At 40.9% G+C, this 22,851-nt stretch overlaps 2 protein-coding genes across 4 annotated transcripts in view; one reads left to right on the top strand and one right to left on the bottom strand.

Moving 5' to 3' along the window:
- Positions 1-2,138, bottom strand: part of cript (cysteine-rich PDZ-binding protein) — a 15,775-nt gene extending 13,637 nt beyond the window's left edge. Inside the window, exons 1-2 of one of the 2 annotated variants that reach the window (XM_043695668.1) lie at positions 2,053-2,138; positions 159-308 (exon numbers count right to left, since the gene is read on the bottom strand). In XM_043695668.1, coding sequence (XP_043551603.1) covers positions 159-174 — 16 coding nt within the window. In that variant the 5' untranslated portion in view covers positions 175-308; positions 2,053-2,138. The remainder of the gene's footprint in view (positions 1-158; positions 309-2,052) is intronic. The other variant, XM_043695667.1, reaches the window with a different exon arrangement.
- Positions 2,139-2,239: 101 nt separating this feature from the next.
- pigf (phosphatidylinositol glycan anchor biosynthesis, class F) overlaps positions 2,240-22,851 on the top strand; it is a 119,690-nt gene continuing 99,078 nt past the window's right edge. The window contains exons 1-3 of one of the 2 annotated variants that reach the window (XM_043695663.1): positions 2,240-2,682; positions 2,777-2,868; positions 17,977-18,093. In XM_043695663.1, the coding sequence (XP_043551598.1) occupies positions 2,452-2,682; positions 2,777-2,868; positions 17,977-18,093 (440 nt within the window). In that variant the 5' untranslated portion in view covers positions 2,240-2,451. The remainder of the gene's footprint in view (positions 2,683-2,776; positions 2,869-17,976; positions 18,094-22,851) is intronic. The other variant, XM_043695664.1, reaches the window with a different exon arrangement.

Genomic DNA, 22,851 nt, shown 5'->3' with positions numbered 1-22,851 from the left:
AAAAGGGAAAATAGGCGACAAAATGGCGAGAAACCATGACAAAGCCCAGGCATACCGCAGAACCCGGGGAAGGAGCAGCCGGAGCCGCGGGGTGGGGGAGTGACCCCGGCCCAGACCCCAGACCCCCGTCCCCCAGTAAGACCCCGGCCCTCACTCACATTTCTCACAAACCATCCTCCACGGCCCCCTGCGCTCACTTCCGGCAACAAACCAGCTCAGGTGGAAGTTATCTCCCGGGTCTTAGTGCACGTCCGCAGAGAGAAAGGAAGGGACCTGTTGTGGGTGTTTCCAGCAGCCCAGTATAAATCCTTATAGGAAAATGTTTCATATAATTACAAATTATTGACCATTATCACACTGCTGAGGAATATCACACGAGAACCATCACCTTCCCCACCCAAGCATTGCAGTAAGGAATGCTGGCTGAGTTTAGAAGTAGCCCCTCAGGCTGAAGATCCATCTGGAGGTGCCAGAACAACCTGCTCTGAATGTCTGACACGGTCTTTGTCCTAATGTACATTACTGAGATTACAAATGGCTAAACATTTTAGGCCAAGCTAACGGTATTACGACCACAGTTACATGTACTTATTTTTATTTGGTGTTCACATTCAAGAGATGTAACAAAAAATGCTTTTGGGATCTAGTTTTGAAAATGAAACACTTTTAAAGTTCTCTATGTTCTGACCATAAGGGTTAAAGTTCCAAACAACAATCCTAAACATGTCCTAAACTACCAATTTACTTTTAGTTTCAATGGGCTACAATTTACTCACATCTAAAGCTGGAAACAGTTTTTACAGACAAAGTCTAACTTTTAAATCTCCTTTACTAATTCTAATTTAAATTTTCAGATTTTTAAAAACCCTAAGCAATAAATTTAAACAATAGGTTGTTAATCTACAAGATTAAATGTCCAAATGACCACCACCTATGCGGAAAATGTCTGTGTGTCTAATGCAGTAATGTAACTTCTCCAAAAGTTACTGAAGTAACTCAATAAACAATAATAGGAAACAGCAAGCCAGGCAACACCATTGAAATCCATTTTAACATTTATAACTTTTATTTGCTAGCAATGCCACCTGAACAATATATTTTTATTTCCATAATATGTGTTCCCCTCACCACCAATAGCAGTGCTGATGAAGGGTTTTAACTGTCTGTGTGCCAGTATGTCCTCAGGCCTCTGCCCCCCCTACACAACATTCTCAGGATAAAGTTATCCCAGGTAATGCTGGCATCCAACACATCATAGAATCATGCAGTGCAGAAGAAGCCCTACAGCCTATTGATTTGCACCAACAAAACAAAATTCTTATAAATCTACACAAGACTCACTTTTTAACACCTGGCCCACAGCCTTTTCTTAATGACATTTCAAGTATATTTGAAAGATTGTGAATTTGCCCACCTCAACTACCCTCCAAGATTTCCATTAATCTTGGTAAAACAAAGTCCTAAAATCACCTCAATCTCCTGTTTGTTATCTTAAAATTATGTTCCTTCAGCTAAGGGGAACTAAGGCTTAAAACCTTAAGTCAGTTCCCTCTGAGCCCTCCAGGCTTTCTTCATAGCTGATTCCTGATGAAGGGCTTTTGCCCGAAACGTCGATTTTGCCTGTCCTCGGATGCTGCCTGAATTGCTGTGCTCTTCCAGCACCACTGATCCAGAATCTGGTTTCCAGCATCTGCAGTCATTGTTTTTACCTCCTTTCTTCATAGCTAAACTACTTCAACCCAGGCAACATCTAAATGAATCTCCTCTGTACCATCTCCATCGCAAGCACGTTCATTCTGCTTCTTCCCCCCCCCCCCCAAGAACGTCCTCTGGATAAAACTATCCCAGGTCCTGCCAACCTCCCCTAGATACAGCTGACCCCCAATTAAACGCAATCTGGAGGAAACCATCCCGCGTAAACCTAGTTTCCCCCCCCCCCCCAAAAAAAAACCAAATCGATTGAACTCTGGATAACATTACTACAGCTGGCCTTCAGCACAACCTCCACCAAACAAACCTGGTCCCCAAAAGAACTTAACCTGTATCAACTACCTCAGGTACCTGACACCTCCCCGGATACACCTTGCCAGCTGTTGTAACTATTCGAACGTCGAAACGTTACACTGCAAACGTCTTACGTCACAGGTCCCGTCCCCTCGGAATGATTGGTCCAAAATTGCCGAATAGACAGTAGCTGTGGCTCTGATTGGTGGGATGGTGTTGCCAATTTCCAAGTGATTTCCGTCTGTAGTGTATGTGTATGATGGTGGTTCAGGTCAGGTGCGCAGAGGCTGGCCTGAAAGCAGGGAGAAGGAGATCCCAGATGCAGAAATAGTAAAAAAATACCCCTTGACTAAAAAGGCTAGTGTCAGTAAGAGTTGGTTGTGTTACGTTTGCCAGCAGTCTCTAACGATTTGCATAGACGGTTCGGTAACAAGCTAGTGGAAAAATATGAGGGATATTGAGTTAAGAGGCATGTTTTCTGCGCATATTATTCTGGTCCTGTCCATTGTCTTTTCTACTTTGGTCCCCTCTCTATTTTTGGATGAGTTTTCTGTAACAGGAACCCACTTGCTGTGGTTGTGTGTTTGCTCTGCCACTGTTGCTGCTGTTACCATTGTTTTGTATTTATTATTGGAAACGAATCCTACCTCCAACAAAAAGAATTCCCTCGGTAGCAAGGTGAGATCGCGATGGACGTTTCACGTTTTTTTTTAATGTGCGGTTTGACTCAAAGTCTTAAATAATCTGTTTTTTTTTGTGTATTGCCTTCTAGATCACTAAGATCTTCAGATCCTGTTTGTTGTTCTTTATATCCTGTGTAATATTTCATGGGATTTTAGTTTTATATGGAGCCCCACTTCTAGTGTAAGTATACAATTGGAATTTTGTTAAGACTTTTATTTTGAAAGGGTATTTTATGGCTTACAGTTAAGAAGAAATTGTAGGTAATTGACCTTTTTAAACATACTCAGTTTTCCAGGTGAAGTTGGAAACTGGTGTATGACTTGAAGATTGTAAATGTGAGGAATGTAGTATCTGTGTTATGCAGGCACCTTGGACAATTAAGTCATAGAGATGTACAGCACGGAAACAGCCACTTCAGTCCAACTTGTCCATGCCGACCAGATATCCCAACCCAATCTATTCCTATTTCCCTCCAAACCTGGCCCATATCCCACCAAACCCTTTCTATTCATATACCCATCCAGCTGCCTTTTAAATGTTGTAATTGTACTAGCCTTCACCACTTCATCAGGCAGTTCATTCCATACATGTACTACCCTCTCTGTGAAAATGTTGCCCCTTAGGTCTCTTTTATATCTTTCCCCTCTCACACTAACCTATGTCCTCTAGTTCTGCAATCCCCCACCCAGCAAAAAGACTTTGTCTATTTATCCTATCCATGCCCCTCATGATTTTATAAACCTCTATAAGGTTACCCCTCATTCTCTGACATTCCAGAGAAAACAGCCCTAGCCTATTCAACCTCTCCCTATAGCTCTCATCCTCCAACCCTCGCAACATCCTTGTAAATCTTTTCTGAACCCTTTCAAGTTTCACAACATCTTTCCAATAGGAAGGAGACCAGAATTGCACGCAATATTCCAACAGTGGCCTAACCAATGTCCTGTACAGCTGCAACATGACCTCCCAACTCCTGTACTCAATACTCTGACCTATAAAGGAAAGCATTCCAAACACCACCTTCATTATACTGTCTACCTGTGATTTCACTTTCAAGGAGCTATGAACCTGCACTCCAAGGTCTCTATGTTCAGCAACACTCCCTAGGACCTTATCATTAAGTGTATAAGTCCTGCTAAGCCCAGTTACAAGTGGAGTTCCGCAGGGATCAGTTCTGGTCCTCTGCTGGTCATAATTTTTATTAATGACTTGGATGAGGGAGTCGAAGGGTGGGTCAGTAAATTTGCAGATGATACGAAGATTGGTGGAGTTGTGGATAGTGAGGAAGGCTGTTGTCGGCTGCAAAGGGACTTAAATATAATGCAGAGCTGGGCTGAGGAGTGGCAGATGGAGTTCAACCCTGCCAAGTGTGAGGTTGTCCATTCCTTTCCTATTCCTAACCTCAGCCCAAACTACCTCAGATGGCAAGTCCTCATCCATCGTCCTTTCCACCGCTGTAATACTATCTTTGACAAGCAATGCCACACCTCCCCCTCTTTTACCCCCACCTCTGACCCTACTAAAACATTTAAATCCTGGAACCTGCAACAGCCAATCCTGTCCCTGTTCTAGCCATGTCTCCGTAATAGCCACAACATCGAAGTCCCAGGTACCAACCCAGCGCCGATCCTTGTGGCACTCCACTGGTCACAGGCTTCCAGTCTGAAAAACAACCCTCCACCAACACCCTCTGTCTTCTACCTTTGAGCAAGTTCTGTATTCTGTATTCTGTCTTTACCCAGAGAGTGGTGGCGGCATGGAATGCGCTGTCTGTGGGAGTGGTAGAGTCAGAATCTTTGGTGACCTTTAAGCGGCAATTGGATAGGTACATGGATGGGTGCTTAAGCTAGGACAAATGTTCGGCACAACATCGTGGGTCGAAGGGCCTGTTCTGTGCTGTATTGTTCTATGTTCTAAGATTTGCTTTCCCAAAATGCAGCACCTCACATTTATCTAAATTAAACTCCATTGGCCCATCTGGTCCAGATCCTGTTGTAATCTGAGGTAACCCTCTTCGCTGTCCACTACACCTCCAATTTTGGTGTCATCTGCAAACTTACCAACTGTACCTCTTATGCTTACATCCAAATCATTTATGTAAATGACAAAAAGTAGAGGACCCAGCGCCGATCCTTGTGGCACTCCACTGGTCACAGGCCTCCTGTCTGAAAAACAACCCTCCACCAACACCCTCTGTCTTCTACCTTTGAGCAAGTTCTGTATTCAAATCGCTATTTCTCCCTGTATTCCGTGAGATTTAACCTTGCTAATCGGTCTCCCATGGGGAACCTTCATGAACGCCTTACTGAAGTTCATATAGATCACATCTACTGCTCTGCCCTTATCAATCTTCTTTGTTACTTCTTCTTTAACAAAGTCATTTAGAGAAACCAAAATTGAAAGATAGAAGCACTGGTATTCCTTTGTGTTGTAAGAATAGAATTTAAAAGCAGACAGAAGAAGTTAAACTTGTACAGAAACTTGGTTAGACAATATCTAGGATTTTGCTTTCACTGTCGGTCTCTGTTATAAAAGTAAATTGAGACACAAGTGAAGTTGCGCAAACAATTCTCACAGATAATATCAGAACCAAGGGAGTATACCTTTTTAGAAAAGCCAAATAAGGCCAGGCCCTTACACTCAGAGATTGTTCAAGTAGTAAATTTAGTGATGTCCTTAAAGTTATGAAGAGTTTTGATATATTCTTTGCAGCAAGAAAGGGCATAAAACTTGGAGCTGATGAATATAAGTTGGTTACTAATCAAATAAGGAATTCAGAATACGTTTCTTTACTAGAGAATAGTTTAAATAACCTATCGTGGAGCAGTTAAGATAAACATCTTGAAAACTTGTAAAGGAAAGCTAATAAGTGTACAAGGAAGAACAAAATAGAAGAGTGTATTGATAGAATTAGATGAAGTAGAGTGGAGGAAGCCATAGATCAGTGTGCTAAATTTCTGTGCTGTAAATTCTATATGGAAGGTAATGTTGTTTGTATTTATGCATTTGAGAATCTGAGTTTGAAATTTGATTTTAAATTGAGAATTGTGCATTTTGAGAATTTTAGATGCAATAGAAGTTCGATGGTATATGCAAAACCAGATGAGAAGCTATGGTAATGAATGTATAATAGTTCTGGAATGCATGTGCTGCTTTTTAAAAGTGTCTAAGGTTGGGTTTGAAAGAGTATTTAATAAATCATAATGAGAGAGAGCAATGGAAAGGTAGCAGCATAACTGTTAATTAAGGTGACATAAGTTCAATGCTCAAGGATAACATTAACTTGAAAGATCAAAATGTAGAATCTGTTTGGATTGAGATAAATAATAAAGGTAAGAGGGCTCTCTGGGAACAGTTTACAGGCCCTGTAATCTGAGTTGTGCCATAGGACACAGCATACAGGGGAAAAAATAAATCGAGTATGCATGAAATGTACTATAATAATCTTGGGTCAACATGGAGATCAGGTTGGCAAAAGTAGCCTGGAATATGAATTTGTAAAATATAATTGGTACGATTCCTTAAAGCAGTGCATTTTAGAACAAACCAAGGAGCAGCCTATCCTGGACCTGGCAATGTACAATTGGACAGGGTTAATCAATGGTTTAATGTTCAGTTTGAAAGAGAGAAAATGTGGCTTCATATATGGATGGCCCTCCTAGTGAAGGAGCAAACTCAACCTCCTCTGGGGAAATAAGGTAGGTCAAGTGACTGAGGTGTTAGTAGGAGAGCACTTCGGGATCAGTCACCATATTTTTTTAAAATTTTAAAATAGTTATGTGAAAGGTCTGGTTCACAAGTTAAAATTTTAAACTGGGGGAAGACCAATTTTGATGATATTAGACAGAAACTTTCACAAGTTGACTGGGGGAGGTGGCTTTCAGGTAAAGGGACATCTAACAAATAGGAGGCTTTCAAATGTGAGCTAATGAGAGTTCAGGATCAATGTGCTCCTGTTAGTGAAAAAGGCAAGGCTGACAGCTGTAGGGAATACTGAATAGCATGAGATATTGAAAAGAAAAAAAATTGTCATCGTCCCTGAAGTGCTTGATGGGAATGGTGTAAAGGGAACTTTATTTTCATTTGCAATGATACGGGAAACTTTCCCTCTGACCTTTAGACCATTGTTGTGTCTGCCCTGGGACCATGCAGTTGAAGCCGAACTGAGTGGGTTTGTTTTTACTTTTCTTCGCATTTGAGTGAGTGAAGCAATGGTTATGCCACATTTCAACCCCTTGCTATCCTTGCCGCAAGAGTGGCTGATAAGGGACAGAGTCGAGGAAAGCCATTTTTTGGGGTTTTTTTGTTTTCTTTTCTCTCCAGAGAGTCACTGGAACTTTATTTCAGTTCAAGTCTTGTGGAAACTTTTACTTTTCTGTTCTAAGAGTAGAGTGAGCTGTACTCTATACTTAATTCTGATGCTGTCCCTGTTTGATGTGGGGGAGTGGGGTGTTGGTTTCGGCCGGGGAGTTGGGGGGGGGGGGTGTAGGGAGTGGAGAGACTTGATTTTTCTGTTTGCACCTATGTTTAAGAGTAGAAGGTAATTGTTCAGACTGGAGGCCTGTGACCAGTGGTGTGCCACTTGGTGCTAGGTCCACTGTTCGTCACTTTATATAAACTATTTGGATGCGAATATAGGAGATGTGGTTAGTAAGTTTGTGGGTGTTATTTAACATAACAAAAGAATCTTGATCGATTGGGCCTGTTGGCTGAGGAGTGGCAGACTGAATTTAATTTAGATAAATGCAAGGTAGTGCATTGTGGTAAGACAATCCAGTGCAAGACTTGCACGCTTAATGGTAGGGCCCTGGGGAGTGTTGTCAAACAGAGAGACATAGGGGTGCAGGTGCATAGTTCCTTGAAAGTGGGATCACAGACAGGGTGGTGGAGAAGGCGTTTGGCCTTCATTAATCACAGCATTGAGGACAGGAGTTGGGACACAGTATTACAGTTGTCATATTAGTAAAGGCCACATTTGGAGTATTACGTGCAGTTCTGGTCGCCCTGCTATGGGAAGGATGTATTAAACTGGAAAGGATGCAAAAAAGATTTACAAGGATATTATTGAGACTGGAAGGTTTGAGTTATAAGGAGAGGTATAGAGAATGCTGGATGACTAAAGAAATTGAGGGTTTGGTTTAGGAAAAGAAGGAAGTATATGTCAGATATAGATACCTTTTTGATAAGGGAAAGCATTACAGCTGTGCTGAGGGAGGATATTCCTGGAAATACATCCAGGGAAGTTATTTTGGGTGGAACTGAGCAATAAGAAAGGGATGATCACCTTATTGGGATTGTATTATAGACCCCTAATAGTCAGAAGGAAATTGAGAAGCAAACTTGTAAGGAGATCTCAGCTATCTGTAAGAATAATAGGGTGGTTATAGTAGGGGATTTTAACTTTCAAAACATAGACTGGGACTGCCATAATGTTAAGGTTTAGATGGAGAGGAATTTAAGAATGTACAAGACAATTTTCTGATTCAGTATGTGGGTGTACCTACTAGATAAGGTGCAAAACCTGAGCTACTCTTTGGAAATAAGGCAAGGCAGGTGACTGAGGTGTCAGTGGGGAGCACTTTGGGACCAGCAACCATAATTAAAATAATGATGGAAAAGGATAGACCAGATCTAAAAGTTGAAGTTGTAAATTGGAGAAAGGCCAATTTTGACGATATTAGGCAAGAACTTACGAAAGTTGATTGGGGAAGATATTCGCAGGTAAAGGGATGGCTGGAAAATGGGAAGCCTTCAGAAATGAGATAATGAGAGTCCAGAGAAAGTATATTCCTGTCGGTGAAAGAAAAGGCTGGTAGGTATAGGGAATGCTGAATGACTAAAGAAATTGAGGGTTTGGTTAAGAAAAAGAAGGAAGCATATGCCAGGGATGGACAGGATAGATCGAGTGAATCCTTAGAAGAATATAAAGGAAGTAGGAGTATATTTAAGAGGGAAATCAGGAGCGCAAAAAGGGGACATGAGATAGCTTTGGCAAATAGAATTAAGGAGAATCCAAAGTGTTTTTACAAATTCAGTAAGGACAAAAGGGTAACTAGGGAGAGAATAAGATCAGCAAGGCGACCTTTGTCTGGAGCCGCCGAAAATGGGGGAGATACTAAATGAGTATTTTGCATCAGTATTTACCGTGAAAAAGGATATGGAAGATATAGACTGTAGGAAAATCGATGGTGACATCATGCAAAATGTCCATATTACAGAGGGGGTAGTGCTGGATGAAATGAAATTGGTAAAAGTGGATATATTCCCAGGACCTGATCAGGTGTACCCTAGAACTCTGTGGGAAGCTAGAGAAGTGACTGCGGGGCCTCTTGCTGAGATATTTATATCATCGATAGTCACAGGTGAGGTGCTGGAATACTGGAGGTTGGCTAACATGGTGCCACTGTTTAAGAAGTGTGGTAAAGACAAGCCAGGGAAATATAGACCAGTGAGCCTGATGTATGTGGTGGGCCAGTTGTTGGAGGGAATCCTAAGGGACAGGATGTACATGTATTTGAAAAAACAGGACTGATTTAGGAATAGTCAGCTTGGCTTTGTGCATGGGATATCATGTCTTACAAACTTGATTGAGTTTTTTGAGGAAGTAACAAAGATGATTGATGACGGCAGAGCGGTAGATGTGATCTATATGGACTTCAGTAAGGCGTTCGACAAGGTTCCCCATGAGAGACTGATTAACAAGGTTAATTTCAGGGAAAACAGGGAGAACTAGCCATTTGGATACAGAACTGGCTCAAAGGTAGAAGACAGAGGGTGGTGGTGGAGGGTTGTTTTTCAGACTGCAGGCCTGTGACCAATGGAATGCCACAAGGATCGATGCGGGAAAAGTAGTGATTGTGTCAACAAGAGGTAAGGTTTATAGATGGGAATTATGCATGATCTTGGTCACAGTGAGTCAGTCTGCACAAGTTAGGTGAGCAGGTGTGGTACTACAAAGTATGATGGGAAAAGTGTGACTGATGAAATGTTATATATGCAAGCATAGCTTGCAGTAAGATATTTGGTCAACTTAGCATTTTTAAGGTGGGTGAAACTTGGCATTTATTGGTGTGGATTTGGAGGCAGAATAGAAAGTGAACTGTCTGCTCCTTCTTGCCCCTGCTAATCTCAAATCATGCATTCAACTGTGAAAGGTGAATTACCAGATTCCTAATGAGAGGGCAACCAACTTTTAATGCGGGGGAGGGGGAGGGGGGCTTCATGTCTAATTGAAAGTCTACACCTTAATGTCATTGAGCAGAAGTGATATGGTGTGATGAAGAAACTGATGCCATTGTAGTTATTTTTACTCCTGATTGGTTTTAATTCTCTTGTTCCTAGGCTTCAGTAACAAGCTCATAAGCATTCAATGTTACTGTTTTAACAGTTTCATACTCTTCACATTGTTCTTCTGGTAAAGCGATGCACACATTGTCAGCTGAATCTATTGAATACACGGTAACATTAATGTCTGAGCATCTCTTGGCTATTTCAATTTCACAGCTGAATTTTTAAATGATGGGAAATGCCTTTGAACTTCATCTTCAGTAGATTTTAGCTTTTTGAGTTAAATTGAATCCTTTACTGGAATCAGAATCAACCTTTGAGCTATTCTCTCTTTATTTCTCTTTTAATCTCGGTTTTTCTCCTGCCAAGTCATATTGTTTGATTACCCATTCTCTTTTTGGAGTCCAAGATTTTATAATTACTTTTCTCTTTTTATTGCTTTTTCTTTTCCTTTCTTCTCTCTTCACATTTTTCTTTGCTTCCTTCCTCCTCTCTTGCTAATTCAAACTATCTTATTTTCATCTCTGGTTTTCTTTCTTTCTCCTCCCTGTCCATTGATTTTTCCCTGTTCATTCCCTACCCTTTCATTTCTCCTTTTTTCTCTTCTAAATTTTCTTTCATTTCTAATTGAGCATTAATCAATTCTTAGAGTGACACATCAATTTCAGGTTTCCCTTCTTATAACTCTACATGGCAGGTAATAATCTTTAACATCTCAGCTATATGAGATCCTGCGTTTGTTTCTATCAGCAATTTATCTATGACGCCTAACTTTCATCAAAGATTTCAAATAATCCACTCTTATATCGCTACTCTCAGAAAAGGTTTGGCAACAGTTACAGTAATGTTGATTTGATTTGATTTATTAACTTCACATGTACTGAGGTACAGTGAGAAGTTTTGTTTTGCATGCAGTACAGACAAGTCATAATATACAAAGATCATAGGATGATTGAACAGAGTGAGGAATACAAAGCTACGGCAGCAAAGAAGGTGCACAGAGAGCATGTCAACAATAGATTTGAAATTTGAGAGGTCCATTCACAAGTGGGGAAGACCCTGTTCTCGAATTTGTTGGTATTTAAGCTTTTATATCTTCTGTCTGATGGAAGAAGTTGGAAGAGATTGTAACTGAGGTGAGAGGGGCCTTTGATGATGATGGCTGCCTTTCCGAGGCAGCGAGTAATGTAGATGGAACCAATGAATGGAACGTTGGCTTGCGTGATGGACTTTGCTGGCTTTGTAACTTTTTGTAGTTTCTCATGGTCCTGGGCAGAGCAGTTGCTGTACCAACTGTAATGCATCCAGACAGAATGCTTTAAATGGTGCAACTATAAAAGTTGGTTTATGGACATGCCAAATTTCCTTAGCCATCAGAGGAAGAAGAGGCATTGCTGTGCCTTCTTGTGGCATCAACATCGGTTGTTCAGGACAGATTGTTGGTGATTGTCACTCCCAGCAACTTGACACCTTCAACCATCTCCACCTCAGCTCCATTGATGCAAATAGGGTTGTGTCCTCTCCCTCTTTCCTGAAGTTGATGATTAGCTGTTTAGCTTTGCTGATATTGAGGGAGAGGTTATCTTTATACCACCAAGCACTCTAACTCTTTTCTGTATTCTGTCTCATTATTGTTTGATATCTAGTCCATAATGGTGGTGTTGTCAGTGAACTTGTAAATGGACTTCAGATGAAATTTGGTCGCATTTTGAAAGTCCAGCCGTAGAAACACTGAAACTAGGAGCAAGAGTAGGCCATTCAGCCCATCAAACCCACTACAACATTCAACTTGATTATGGCTGACCCTCCATCTCAACGCAATGCTCCTGTTCTCTTCCTGTATTCCTTCACACTTTCAGCCTCTGAAAATGTATCTGTTTCTTTCTTAAACATATTCAGTGATTTATCTCTGCGTAGAGAATTCAATAGGTTAGCCAACCCCTGAATGGAGACATTTCTCCTTATCTCAGTCTGAAAGAGTTTAACTCACATTCTGAGAATGTGATCGTTTGCTCTGGATCCCCAACCAGAAGAAACATTATCCCTGCATGCAGTCTGTCGAGCCCTGTCAACCTTTTATATACTTCAGTGAGATTCCCTCTTCTAAACTCCAATGAACACAGGCCTAGTCAACCCACACCTACCTTCCCAGGAACCCGACTTGAACCTTTGCTGCATTCCCTCCACAGGAAATATACCTTTTCCTCGGTAAGGAGACCAAAACTGCGCACAATCTATGTGCAATATCACAAAGGTCTCATATAGTTGCAATAAGACTTCCTTTGTTCCTGTGAACAAATCCTTTCCGGATCCCTCCAGCCCGGCACCGCCTTCCTGTCCTGCAGTCTTCTTCTTGACCTCTCCGCCTCCATCCTACTCCGACCTATCACCCTCACCTTGACCTCTTTCCACCTATCTATCACCCTCACCTTGACCTCTTTCCACCTATCTATCACCCTCACCTTGACCTCTTTCCACCTATCTATCACCCTCACCTTGACCTCTTTCCACCTATCTATCACCCTCACCTTGACCTCTTTCCACCTATCTATCACCCTCACCTTGACCTCTTTCCACCTATCTATCACCCTCACCTTGACCTCTTTCCACCTATCTATCACCCTCACCTTGACCTCTTTCCACCTATCTATCACCCTCACCTTGACCTCTTTCCACCTATCTATCACCCTCACCTTGACCTCTTTCCACCTATCTATCACCCTCACCTTGACCTCTTTCCACCTATCTATCACCCTCACCTTGACCTCTTTCCACCTATCTATCACCCTCACCTTGACCTCTTTCCACCTATCTATCACCCTCACCTTGACCTCTTTCCACCTATCTATCACCCTCACCTTGACCTCTTTCCACCTATCTATCACCCTCACCTTGACCTCTTTCCACCTATCTATCACCCTCACCTTGACCTCTTTCCACCTATCTATCACCCTCACCTTGACCTCTTTCCACCTATCTATCACCCTCACCTTGACCTCTTTCCACCTATCACATTTCCAACGCCCCTCCTCCAAGTCCCTCCTCCCTACCTTTTATCTTCTCCTGCTGAACACTGTCTGCTCATTCCTGAAGAAGGGCCTGTGCCCGAAACGTCGAATCTCCTGTTCCCTGGATGCTGCCTGACCTGCTGTGCTGTTCCACCAATAAAGTTTCAACATGTATGAAACAAGCTGCCAGAGGAAGTGGTAGAGGTAGATACAATTGCAACATTTTAAATGACTTTTAGATGGGTACATGAAAGAGAAGAATCTGCACAAAAAAAGGCAGACTGCGTATAACATGGGCAAATTTCTAATTATCCACTTTAACATGAAATATGGGAAATTAATATACTATTGAATTGGAGACAGATTGCAGCAATTGTTAGTACATAAAGTTACGATTGTCCTGGAAAATGGATCACAAAATTAGTGTGTAAATACAAGTGACTAGGAAGGTAAATGGAATGGTTTCATATATTAAAACAGTAATGGAAATTAAGATTAGAGAATTTTTTTACTGTAGCTGCACAGGGCATTTGGAGTATAGTGTATGGTTTGGAATTATCATTTTAAAAAATATATATAATTGCATTGATAGCAGTTCAGAAAAGGCTCACTCAACGCTCTTTCTGGGATGAAGAGCTCACCTTATGAAGAAAGGTTGAACAAGCTAGGCTGTATCCATTAGAATAAAAAAGAATGAGAATTGAGGCTCTTGAGCAGACGGAATAGGATGGGTAGCAGAAGCATGTTTTTTTTCTCTTTTGAGGGAGACTAGTTTAACAATGATATCCAAGACAAGTGAGAATTATTTTTCTCTGAAAAGGTCATTAGAGCATTGATAGTGGAGATTGGGTCATTACATTTATTCAAGGCTGAATTAGACAGATCTTTGATAGGCAAGGGAATTGAGGGTTGTGAGGTGCAAACGGGAAAGTGGGTCTGAGACCTAACTCCGATTGGTAATGATCTTTGAAAAGGAGAGGCTAAATGGTCTATTTCCTGCTTCTACATTCCTAAATGTTTTGCACAGAGAAAATCCACATTTCAACTTGTTTGTGTTTCTGTGTTTTAGGTTGTCTTATGGCAATTTTTTTATGGTCAGTTCTTTTCAATCTACCTCACCCTGCCTCCAGAATTTATTTTAATTGCCGAAAAGTACAAGGCGAAGTTTGATACTTAAGAATGTCGATTTTGAGGTATTGAAAGATTGAAACCCAGCAATGCTCCCTTCTCTTTATTAGTAATGCAACTCTGAAGAGGTGCAAATAAAATCCAGCAATAAATGAAATGATTAACCGGGAGAATGAAATAAAACAGTCTATTTTAAATAGAGCATTACTGCAGAGTTCAGAGGTGTGGAGTCATTTAGATGTTTTTAAGCATGAGTCATAACATGTTAGTATGTGGGTTTAGCAAGCCATTAAGAAGGTTAATGGGAAGCCATCTTTTATTGTGTGAAGAACTTAACTTAAAAGTAAGGATGCTATGCTTCAGTTATACAGAGAATTGGAGAGGAGAAAGTGAGGACTGCAGGTGCTGGAGAACTGAGTCGAGAGTATGGTGCTGGAACAGCACAGCAGGTCAGGCAGCATCCAAGGCGTAGGCAAATCGACGTTTCAGGCATAAGCCCTTCATCCTGATGAACCCAATCCACGCTCACTGAGCATTGCAGAGGCCAATCTTAAATGTTCTGTGCAGATGTAAATAAACTAGAAACAATTCAATGGAGTTTTGGTAGAAAGCAGAGTATTCCATTTATTTACCTGCTGTATAAAGAAATGAGATCTTAAAGCATGAATGAACAACCAGTTAATTTTGAATCTATATTTTCTTCTTCCAAATATTGCACATCACTGTGAAATTCAGTTTAGATGTTCCCTTTCGTGCCTTAAATTACTTCTCAAAGCGTCCTATTAAAAAAAAAGTTGATTCTCTTTTCAATCATTCTCCAAGGACAGAATGTAAATTTTCCCAAGCCCCTACCCATCTTTCCGATAGACTGTTCTTATCACTTTTGTATTATCATTTTGGTTCACTTCTACATTTTTACAACTTTGAATTTGTTTGTTTAACAATTTTTGGGCCCAAACTCCCAATCAATTTTTACACTTCTTCAAATGATACAATCATTTCTTCATCAACTCGTTTCAGTTTTACTTTCACATGCAAACTTGCAGATTTTATTACCAACCTCTCCCTTAAGTGAATTAACAGTGGTCCCAGATAATGCTCCCTTGATAGGTACAGCCTTTTACTTAATTAGTTATTTACTTACTTCTGACCTTTCTGCAATGTAAGATAGTATAGTGCAATGCCGAAGCCTTTGCTAGAAAGTTGTATTAAATCAACTGAGTTCTTACAAAGAAACTCTGTTGTAATCCTGATGAAATCTGATAAAGCTGCAAAGCAGAGTGTCGTCATACTGTGCTGGGACTTTTTACTGGAGTGTAGGCGTTTGAAGGATGACCTTCTAGAAGTTTATAAATCATGAGGGGCATAAGTAAAGTGAATAGCAAAGGTCTTTTCCCTCAAGTGGGTGAGTTCAAAGTAGGGGCCATTTTTTAAGGTGAGAAGAGAAAGATTTAAAAAGGGCACCAGTGACAACTTTTCTACATAGTGGTTAGAGTGTGGAATGAACTGTCAGAGGACATGATGGATGCAGTTTTAGTTACAACATTTTAAAAGATACTTGAATAGTACATAAATAGGAAAAGTTTGGAGGGATATGGGCCAAATGCAGGCAGATTTCAAAGCTCCTTGGATGCTGCCTGAACTGCTGTGCTCTTCCAGCACCACTAATCCAGAATCTAGTTTCCAGCATCTGCAGTCATTGTTTTTACCTGGCAGGTGGGACTAGTTTAGTTTGGGAGTATAGTCAGTGTGGACTAGTTGGATTGAAGGGTCTATTTCCATGCTGTATGGCTCTGATAAAAACTGAAGCCTTTTGAGTGGGGAAAAAAAGATTTTTGGTTTTTTATACTTTTATTTGTTATTATCACTGTACCTAGAGTTAGTGAAAAGTTTTGTTCAGCATACAGTCAGGCTGATTATACTCTACAAAATGCATAAGGATAATAGAACAGTGAGGAATGCAATTTTTTGCAGCTGTGGAGTAGATGCAGAAAGGGAAAGGTCAACATTAAATTTGAAATTTGAGAGATCCATTCAGAAGTCTAATGACAGCAGGGAAGAAGCTGTACTTGAATCTGTCAGTACGTGTGCTTAAGTTTTTAAATATATTCTGCCTGACTGAAGAGGTTGGAAGAGATTATACCCAGGGTGGGAGGGGTCTTTGATTATGTTGGCTGCCTTCCTGAGACAACGAGAAGTACAGATGGTGTCAATAGATGGAAGGTTGGCTTGCGAGATGGACTGGGCTGTGTTCAAAACTCTTTGTAGCTTCTTACGGGCCTGGGCAAAACAATTGCCATACCAAGCTTTGATGCATCAGGATAAAATGCTTTCTGTGGTGCATCCATAAAAATTTATAAGATTCTTTATGGACAAGCCAAAATTCCTTAACCTCCTGATGTTGTGCTTTCTTGGCCATCACATCAACTTCGCTGGACCATAACGAGATTGTTGGTGATCATCACTCCTCGGAACTTAAAGCTGTTGGCCAACCTCTGCCTTTGTACCATTGAGGTAGACAGGGGCGTGCTGTCCACCCTACTTCCTCAAATCAATAACCAGCTCTTTTAGCTTTGTTGAGGTTGAGTGAGAGATTTTTATCTTTACACCATGCCACTGAGCGCGCACTCTTTCCTGTATTCTGTCTCGTCATTGTCTGAGATCTGGCCTATAACAGGGATGTCGTCAGTAATCTTGTAGATGGGGTTAGGACAAAATTTGGCACAAAGTTATGAGTGTATAAGGAGTATTATAAGGGTCTGAGTCGGCAGCCTTGATAAAATAAAGAAATAATAATAAAATAGAATAAACAAAAAGGCCATAGTATAATCCCAGCACTCTCAAAATACTTCTTGTACAAATTAAAATAAAAATTGCTTATGCTAGCAGCAACCCTTGGATAGTACTCGCATAAAAACTCCATCGTCTAACATCTCGATAGGTTTAAGGTAACTGTGACATGAACCACTGGACTAGGACATCTGATAGCTTATCTTGAAGTTATCATACATCTACATTTATACAAACCCAGCTTCCAGATCTCTTCAGGATTTATTCCAAACACTTCTGGTCTGGGACTGTCACTAATCTTTTACTGAGGTAATCTAGTTCCAATATATTCTCCCCTTCTCAGGAGCATTGCTGTACACTTGTATCTCCATGCAAGGAGTTCACAGAACTCTCTAAAACAAAGTGAAGCAAAAACCTCTTTATGTGGATGTTTCTGTTGAGCTTTAAAAAATTCCAGACTGGGAGTTTTGTTTATCAAAAACCTTGAAGGTACAATGATTCACCCTACTAAGCTAAAAACTTCTAAATTCAGCACAAATCTTTTAGATGATCAAATTGGCCCCTCAAACTGTGTATGTAAGTTTGCTTGCTGAGCTGGAAGGTTCATTTTCAGATGTTTCATCACCATACTAGGTAACCTCATCAGTGAGTCTCTGGTGAAGCACTGGTGGTATGACACACTTTCTATTTGTGTTTAGGTTTCCTTGGATTGATGTTGTCATTTCTTGATCTTTTCTCAGATGGTGGTAAATGGGGTCCAATTTGATTTGTTGATAGAGTTCCAGTTGGAATGCCATGCTTTGAGGAATTCTCGCGCATGTCTGTTTGGCTTGTCCGTGGATGGGTGTGTTGTCCCTCAAACTGTTCTTAAAAAAAAAAACCCACCATGGCTACAGAATTACTTACAACTCAATTATGGACTTATACACAAAATCCCATGTGTTAATAATTCAAAATGCAAAAATGGACTGAAGTGAAAAAAGCTTTTATTGTGCACATGTTTTCAATATTATAATATATAGCAAATGACTGTTTTATGAAACTACCAACTATAAACTAATTTTGAATTTTCCAGGTCCTTCAGGGAGACCTTTATGTTTGCTGTACTTTTGTCAACCTTTACAACACTTCGTTGCCTATGTATGCTGGGACCCAATGTCCAGGCCTGGATACGTGTCTTCAGTAAAAATGGGTAAGTAGTGGAGAGGATGTAGATTTTGTATTGGTTCAGTCATGTGCTTTTGTGGAAAAACGAACAAAATTGGGGAAGTTTGAATTCTGCTAGAAATAGACAAGGTTTTTTTCCCTGGGGTGTGGGAGTCTAGAACTAGAGGGCATAGGCTTTGGGAGAGAGGGGCAAGATTTAAAAGGGATCTAAGGGGCAACTTCTTCACACAAAGGGTAGTGAGTGTATGGAATGAGCTACCAGAGGAAGTGGTGGAGGTGGCACAATTACAACACTTAAAAGGCATCTAGATGGGTACTTGAATAGGATGGGTTTAGAGGAATATGGGCCAACTGCTGGCAAACAGGACTAGATTAATTTAGGATACTGGTTGGCATGGACGAGTTGGACCAAAGGGTGTGTTTCCATGCTGCACTTCTCTATAACTTGAGTATTATGTTTTGTAATCCTATGCAATCTCATTGGATTAACATAAAATCAATGTTGCAGTTGCATCTCATGTAAAGTTTTGCTTACAGATGTACCAATTACAGTTTTTTCTGATATTGTGTGTTTTGTCAGTGTGATTTAGCTGTAACACAATTGATGAATGGGTGAACAGTGTGTGAAATGTGAATTTTTGCATACATGTGTTGGCTATTGCGTGATTCCATCCCTAACACGGTGCACAGAGGAATGCAATGTTTACAGCAACAGAGTCTCTTGTAAACATCAATACATGTTCAGTTGACCCACGTGCTTTGTTATGAAATGTTTTTGAGAGGTACTCTGTCAATCTTTGGGTTTTTTTGTTTGCAAATTTTGCTGTGTTACCCATAAATATGGGAGGACAAAGTAACAAGAATGTTTACAAGAAGTGGTTACAAGAACTGCTTGCATGCAGTTTGGCATAAGCTTCTCCCAGACTTTATTCATGATTTTAAAGGTTTTGAACCATCAGAGGAGCTCCCAAGAATCAAAGAACATTGTGTTGCTCTTGCAAAGCAAGTTGGATTTCAAGAAGTGGAGAGTAAGGATGTTGGAAGAGCTGCTTGAGTCCCACTTTGAAGACCTCTCTACAGCTGATCCACAACAACTTGTTGCTGAGGGAGGAATTGGAAGCTGGAGATGAAGAACATGAAGCCCATGAGGTGGCACCACGAGAGCTTTCCACTTCTCTTTTGTCTTCTATCCTGAGGGAAGTTAAGAAGCAGTTCAGCTCTTAGAAGACAATGATTACAATGCAGAATACAACAGGATAGCAGTTGGTGGAATAAGGTCTTATTTGGCACCCTTTGAACAGCTTCTTTATGAAAGACAAAAAATGGCAAAGCAGCAAAAACTAGATGTCTTTTTTAAGCCAACCACCAAGAAACCGAAGACAATGAACCACAGCAATGAACTTCTGGCTTAACTAATGCTAGAACCACAACTGCACCTGGAGTTGGTGGTGATGATGACAACCCTCAACCTCTGTCTTAATAACTCTGCAACCTCAAAACCACCCTCCTTTTCCCCCCCATCAAGTTATATTCAAATGTTTTTCAGTCTGTGAAATTTACTGTATTATTTCATTATTTGATATGAATTTAACATTCATACTGTGCTATCATTTGTGTTAGGTAGTCTGCTTTTAACACTCTTTTTTGTAAGCCCTGTTATTTTAATTGTACGATTTTCTGTAGCACGAGGTCACACAAGAACGCAACGATCATGCTATAGCAGAAAGGACAGTCTGGGGTAATTTTGCTCTTTGGTGTAGTATTATAGTAATAAGTCATTCTCATTCTCTACAAATTGCCTGAGAACCAATGGACTATCACAGGATTCATATAATCTTTCCTTAAAAATTGAAGGCAAGTATTATTTGTATATGGACCTTGACAGTGAGTCTTAACAACCATTTGCTGTCCAGAGGGACTATTATAGTTCATCTAAACCTTGAACTCAACTGGTGACCATTTCCAGTGTGTGTTCATAGCCGTGGTTGCAGATACTTTACCAAAAGATGAGTCCTCAGGAAACTTTCTCCATACCCTTCCTTTTAAATCTGGGAAGCTGAGCTCTATGTTGTGTCTTCTCCTGCCATCCTGGTTGAAGTCAGTTATCCACTGTCGAAAGCTGTTATCTGAAAACTTGGTGGCTTAGTTGCTTGATGGATATGTTGTCCAAGGATCCATCCAATTACTTTTATATGATGGTGTTAGTTTATCTCTTTAAATTAATTCAGAGTAACAAATCAGTATTACAACACAAATGTGCAGCCGGTAACAATGGAATATATTACATTTATGGATTGACTATGCATTTCTCTCAGGCCTTTAAATCTATTTCCAGAGCAATCCCAGTGCTCACAAGGGTAGACGGCAGATAAACCTAAGTCATACTCAGCCATGAAGTTAGCTCTTGACACATTTGGAAACACCTCACTGCTAAAATCTTCAGTTACAGGACTGTTTAATGTTAATTGCACAAGTCAAACTATGGAAATACTTTCCATTCCAAATATAGATTACTGGCTGGTCGTGAGATACATGGGCATTGATAGAATCTTAAGCTGCAAGATCAAAATTAAAATGGGTTTCATAGTCCAAGGACTTTGTTTCAATATAATAAACAGTACTTAAAGTATTTAATCTTCTTAAACTAGATTGAATTGCTTGTGTTAATCATACTATGCTTAGACTACTTTTGGAGTACAGATACAGTTCTACTTTCCACGTGGAGGCACAAAAAGATTTGTCATAACTATACCAGAACCTGGAAGATTTACTTACTCAAGTAAAGGGTGAGTAGGTTAGGATGTCTTTATCTATTAAGGAGAATACTGAGGTATGACCTAATGAAGGCCTTAAAAATTATGAAAGGATTTGATGGAGTAAAAATAGAAAGACTTTATTGCAGGTCAGTGCAAAATTAGAAGTTAAAAACATAAGGTAGTAATTGAAGAATCGAGTAGGATTCAAGAGGAAAGTCTTTACCTAGGAAGTCTGAAGAATATGGAATTTACTGTGGCAAATACTATAGGTGCATTTAAAAAGAAGCTAGATATGCAAAGTGAAGGAGAAAGGATGAGAAAACTGTGTGGCTAAATGAGGTGAATTAGGACAGTCTGAAACTGTGGTGCTGGAAAAACACAGCAGGTCAGGCAGCATCCGAGGAGCAGGAAAATCACTGTTTCAGGCATAAGTCCTTCATCAGTCCTGATAAAGGGCTTATGCCTGTAAAGTTCATTCTCCTGCTGTGATTTTCCAGCACCACACTCTCTACTCCGATGTTCAACATCTGCAGTCCTCACTTTCTCCTGAGGTAGGAGGAGGCACCTGTAGAGCACCGATGGAGTGCTTTTGAGTTTGGTATGACTCTTCATACCAAAGAGTTCTAGACGTGCCATACTGGACTCTCCCTATTAACCTATTTGCTCTCCACTGATCTGCTTTTTGTAGCAGAGAGCGGAGGGAGCTGGGCGGAAGTGAGGTCGGAGCGCAAAGCCGGTCGGGAAGGATTGTTATTTGAGTGGGTGTGTTCTAGAACCCAGGTCCTACAAAGTAGAGCCTTCCTCCTACCCTCCTCCTCTAACCTAAATTAAAAGTCCACAGACTTGCCCCAAAAAGAGGGTCCAAGGAAGTTCCTGTGGATTGAAAAGTGAGGCTTTAGTTCAGGACAAGGAGGTTGAGTAAGTGATTACGGCACAGTTGAGAGGGTGAAGACATGACTGCCAAGCTGGTTCAGTGTGCTATGTGCTTGATGTGAGAGGTCAACGACTCTGGTGTGTCTGGCTCGTATAAGTGTGGAAAGTGTGTGCACGTTCAGCTGCTGACAGAGCATATTGCAGCCCTGATGAAAGAACTCGAGGACCATAGGCTCATCCGAGAGAACGAGATCTTATTACACCGACAATACCAGAAGAGAGCAGGCGATGAGGAAGGCAGAAAGGAGACAGGTGCAAGAGACCCCGGGGGAAGTACCTGTCAGGAACAAGTTGAATCTTTTGGAAACAGTAGAGACAGATGACACTGCCAGTCCACGAAGTGGCCAGGTTTGTCAATCAAAAGTTGGCGTGGAGGCAGAGCGGAAGAGTCTGACATGGCACAGAGCCGTGCTAATACGGGACTCCATAGTGAGAGGAACTGACCGGGGTTTTTGTGACAGCAGGCGGGACTTAAGGATGGTGTGTTGTCTTCCTGGTGCCAGGGTTAAAGATATCACAGGCAGAGTGCAGGAAATCCTCAAGGACGAAAGTGAAGAGTCAGAGGTGGTGAACATGTCGGCACAAATGTCGAAGAAGAGGAGGAACATACTACTTCTGGACTTTGGAGAACTAGGAAGAAGGCTGAAAAGCAGGATGTCCAAGGTGGTTATCTCTGGTTTGCTTCCAGTTCCTCGGGCTGGTGAGGCCAGAAACAGGGAGATAATGGACTTGAATGTGTGGCTGGGGAACTGGTGCAGGAAGCAAGGATTTAAATTCTTGGATCACTGGGGTATGTTTTGTGGTAAGCATAAATTATACAAAGACAACTGTATCAATGAGGCAGAAAACTCAGAAAGGGATCATGCTGTAAGGTTGAGTGGAATAGGAGTTGATGGGAAGGGTGAGGGCAGTAACAAATTAAAAATACTATACATGAATGCACGAAGCATTAGAAATAAGATGGATGAGCTTGAGGCTCTTTTGGAAATTGGCAGATACGATATCGTGGGGATAACTGAGCTGTGGCTTCAAGTGGACAGGGCCTGGGAAATGAATATTCAAGGATACACGTGTTATCGTAAGGACAGACTGAC

Source organism: Chiloscyllium plagiosum, chromosome 9 (genome assembly GCF_004010195.1).
Source record: "Chiloscyllium plagiosum isolate BGI_BamShark_2017 chromosome 9, ASM401019v2, whole genome shotgun sequence".
NCBI classification, from domain to species: domain Eukaryota; kingdom Metazoa; phylum Chordata; class Chondrichthyes; order Orectolobiformes; family Hemiscylliidae; genus Chiloscyllium; species Chiloscyllium plagiosum.
Note: the sequence above shows the minus strand (reverse complement) of the source record. Positions and strands in the feature narration are given on the sequence as shown.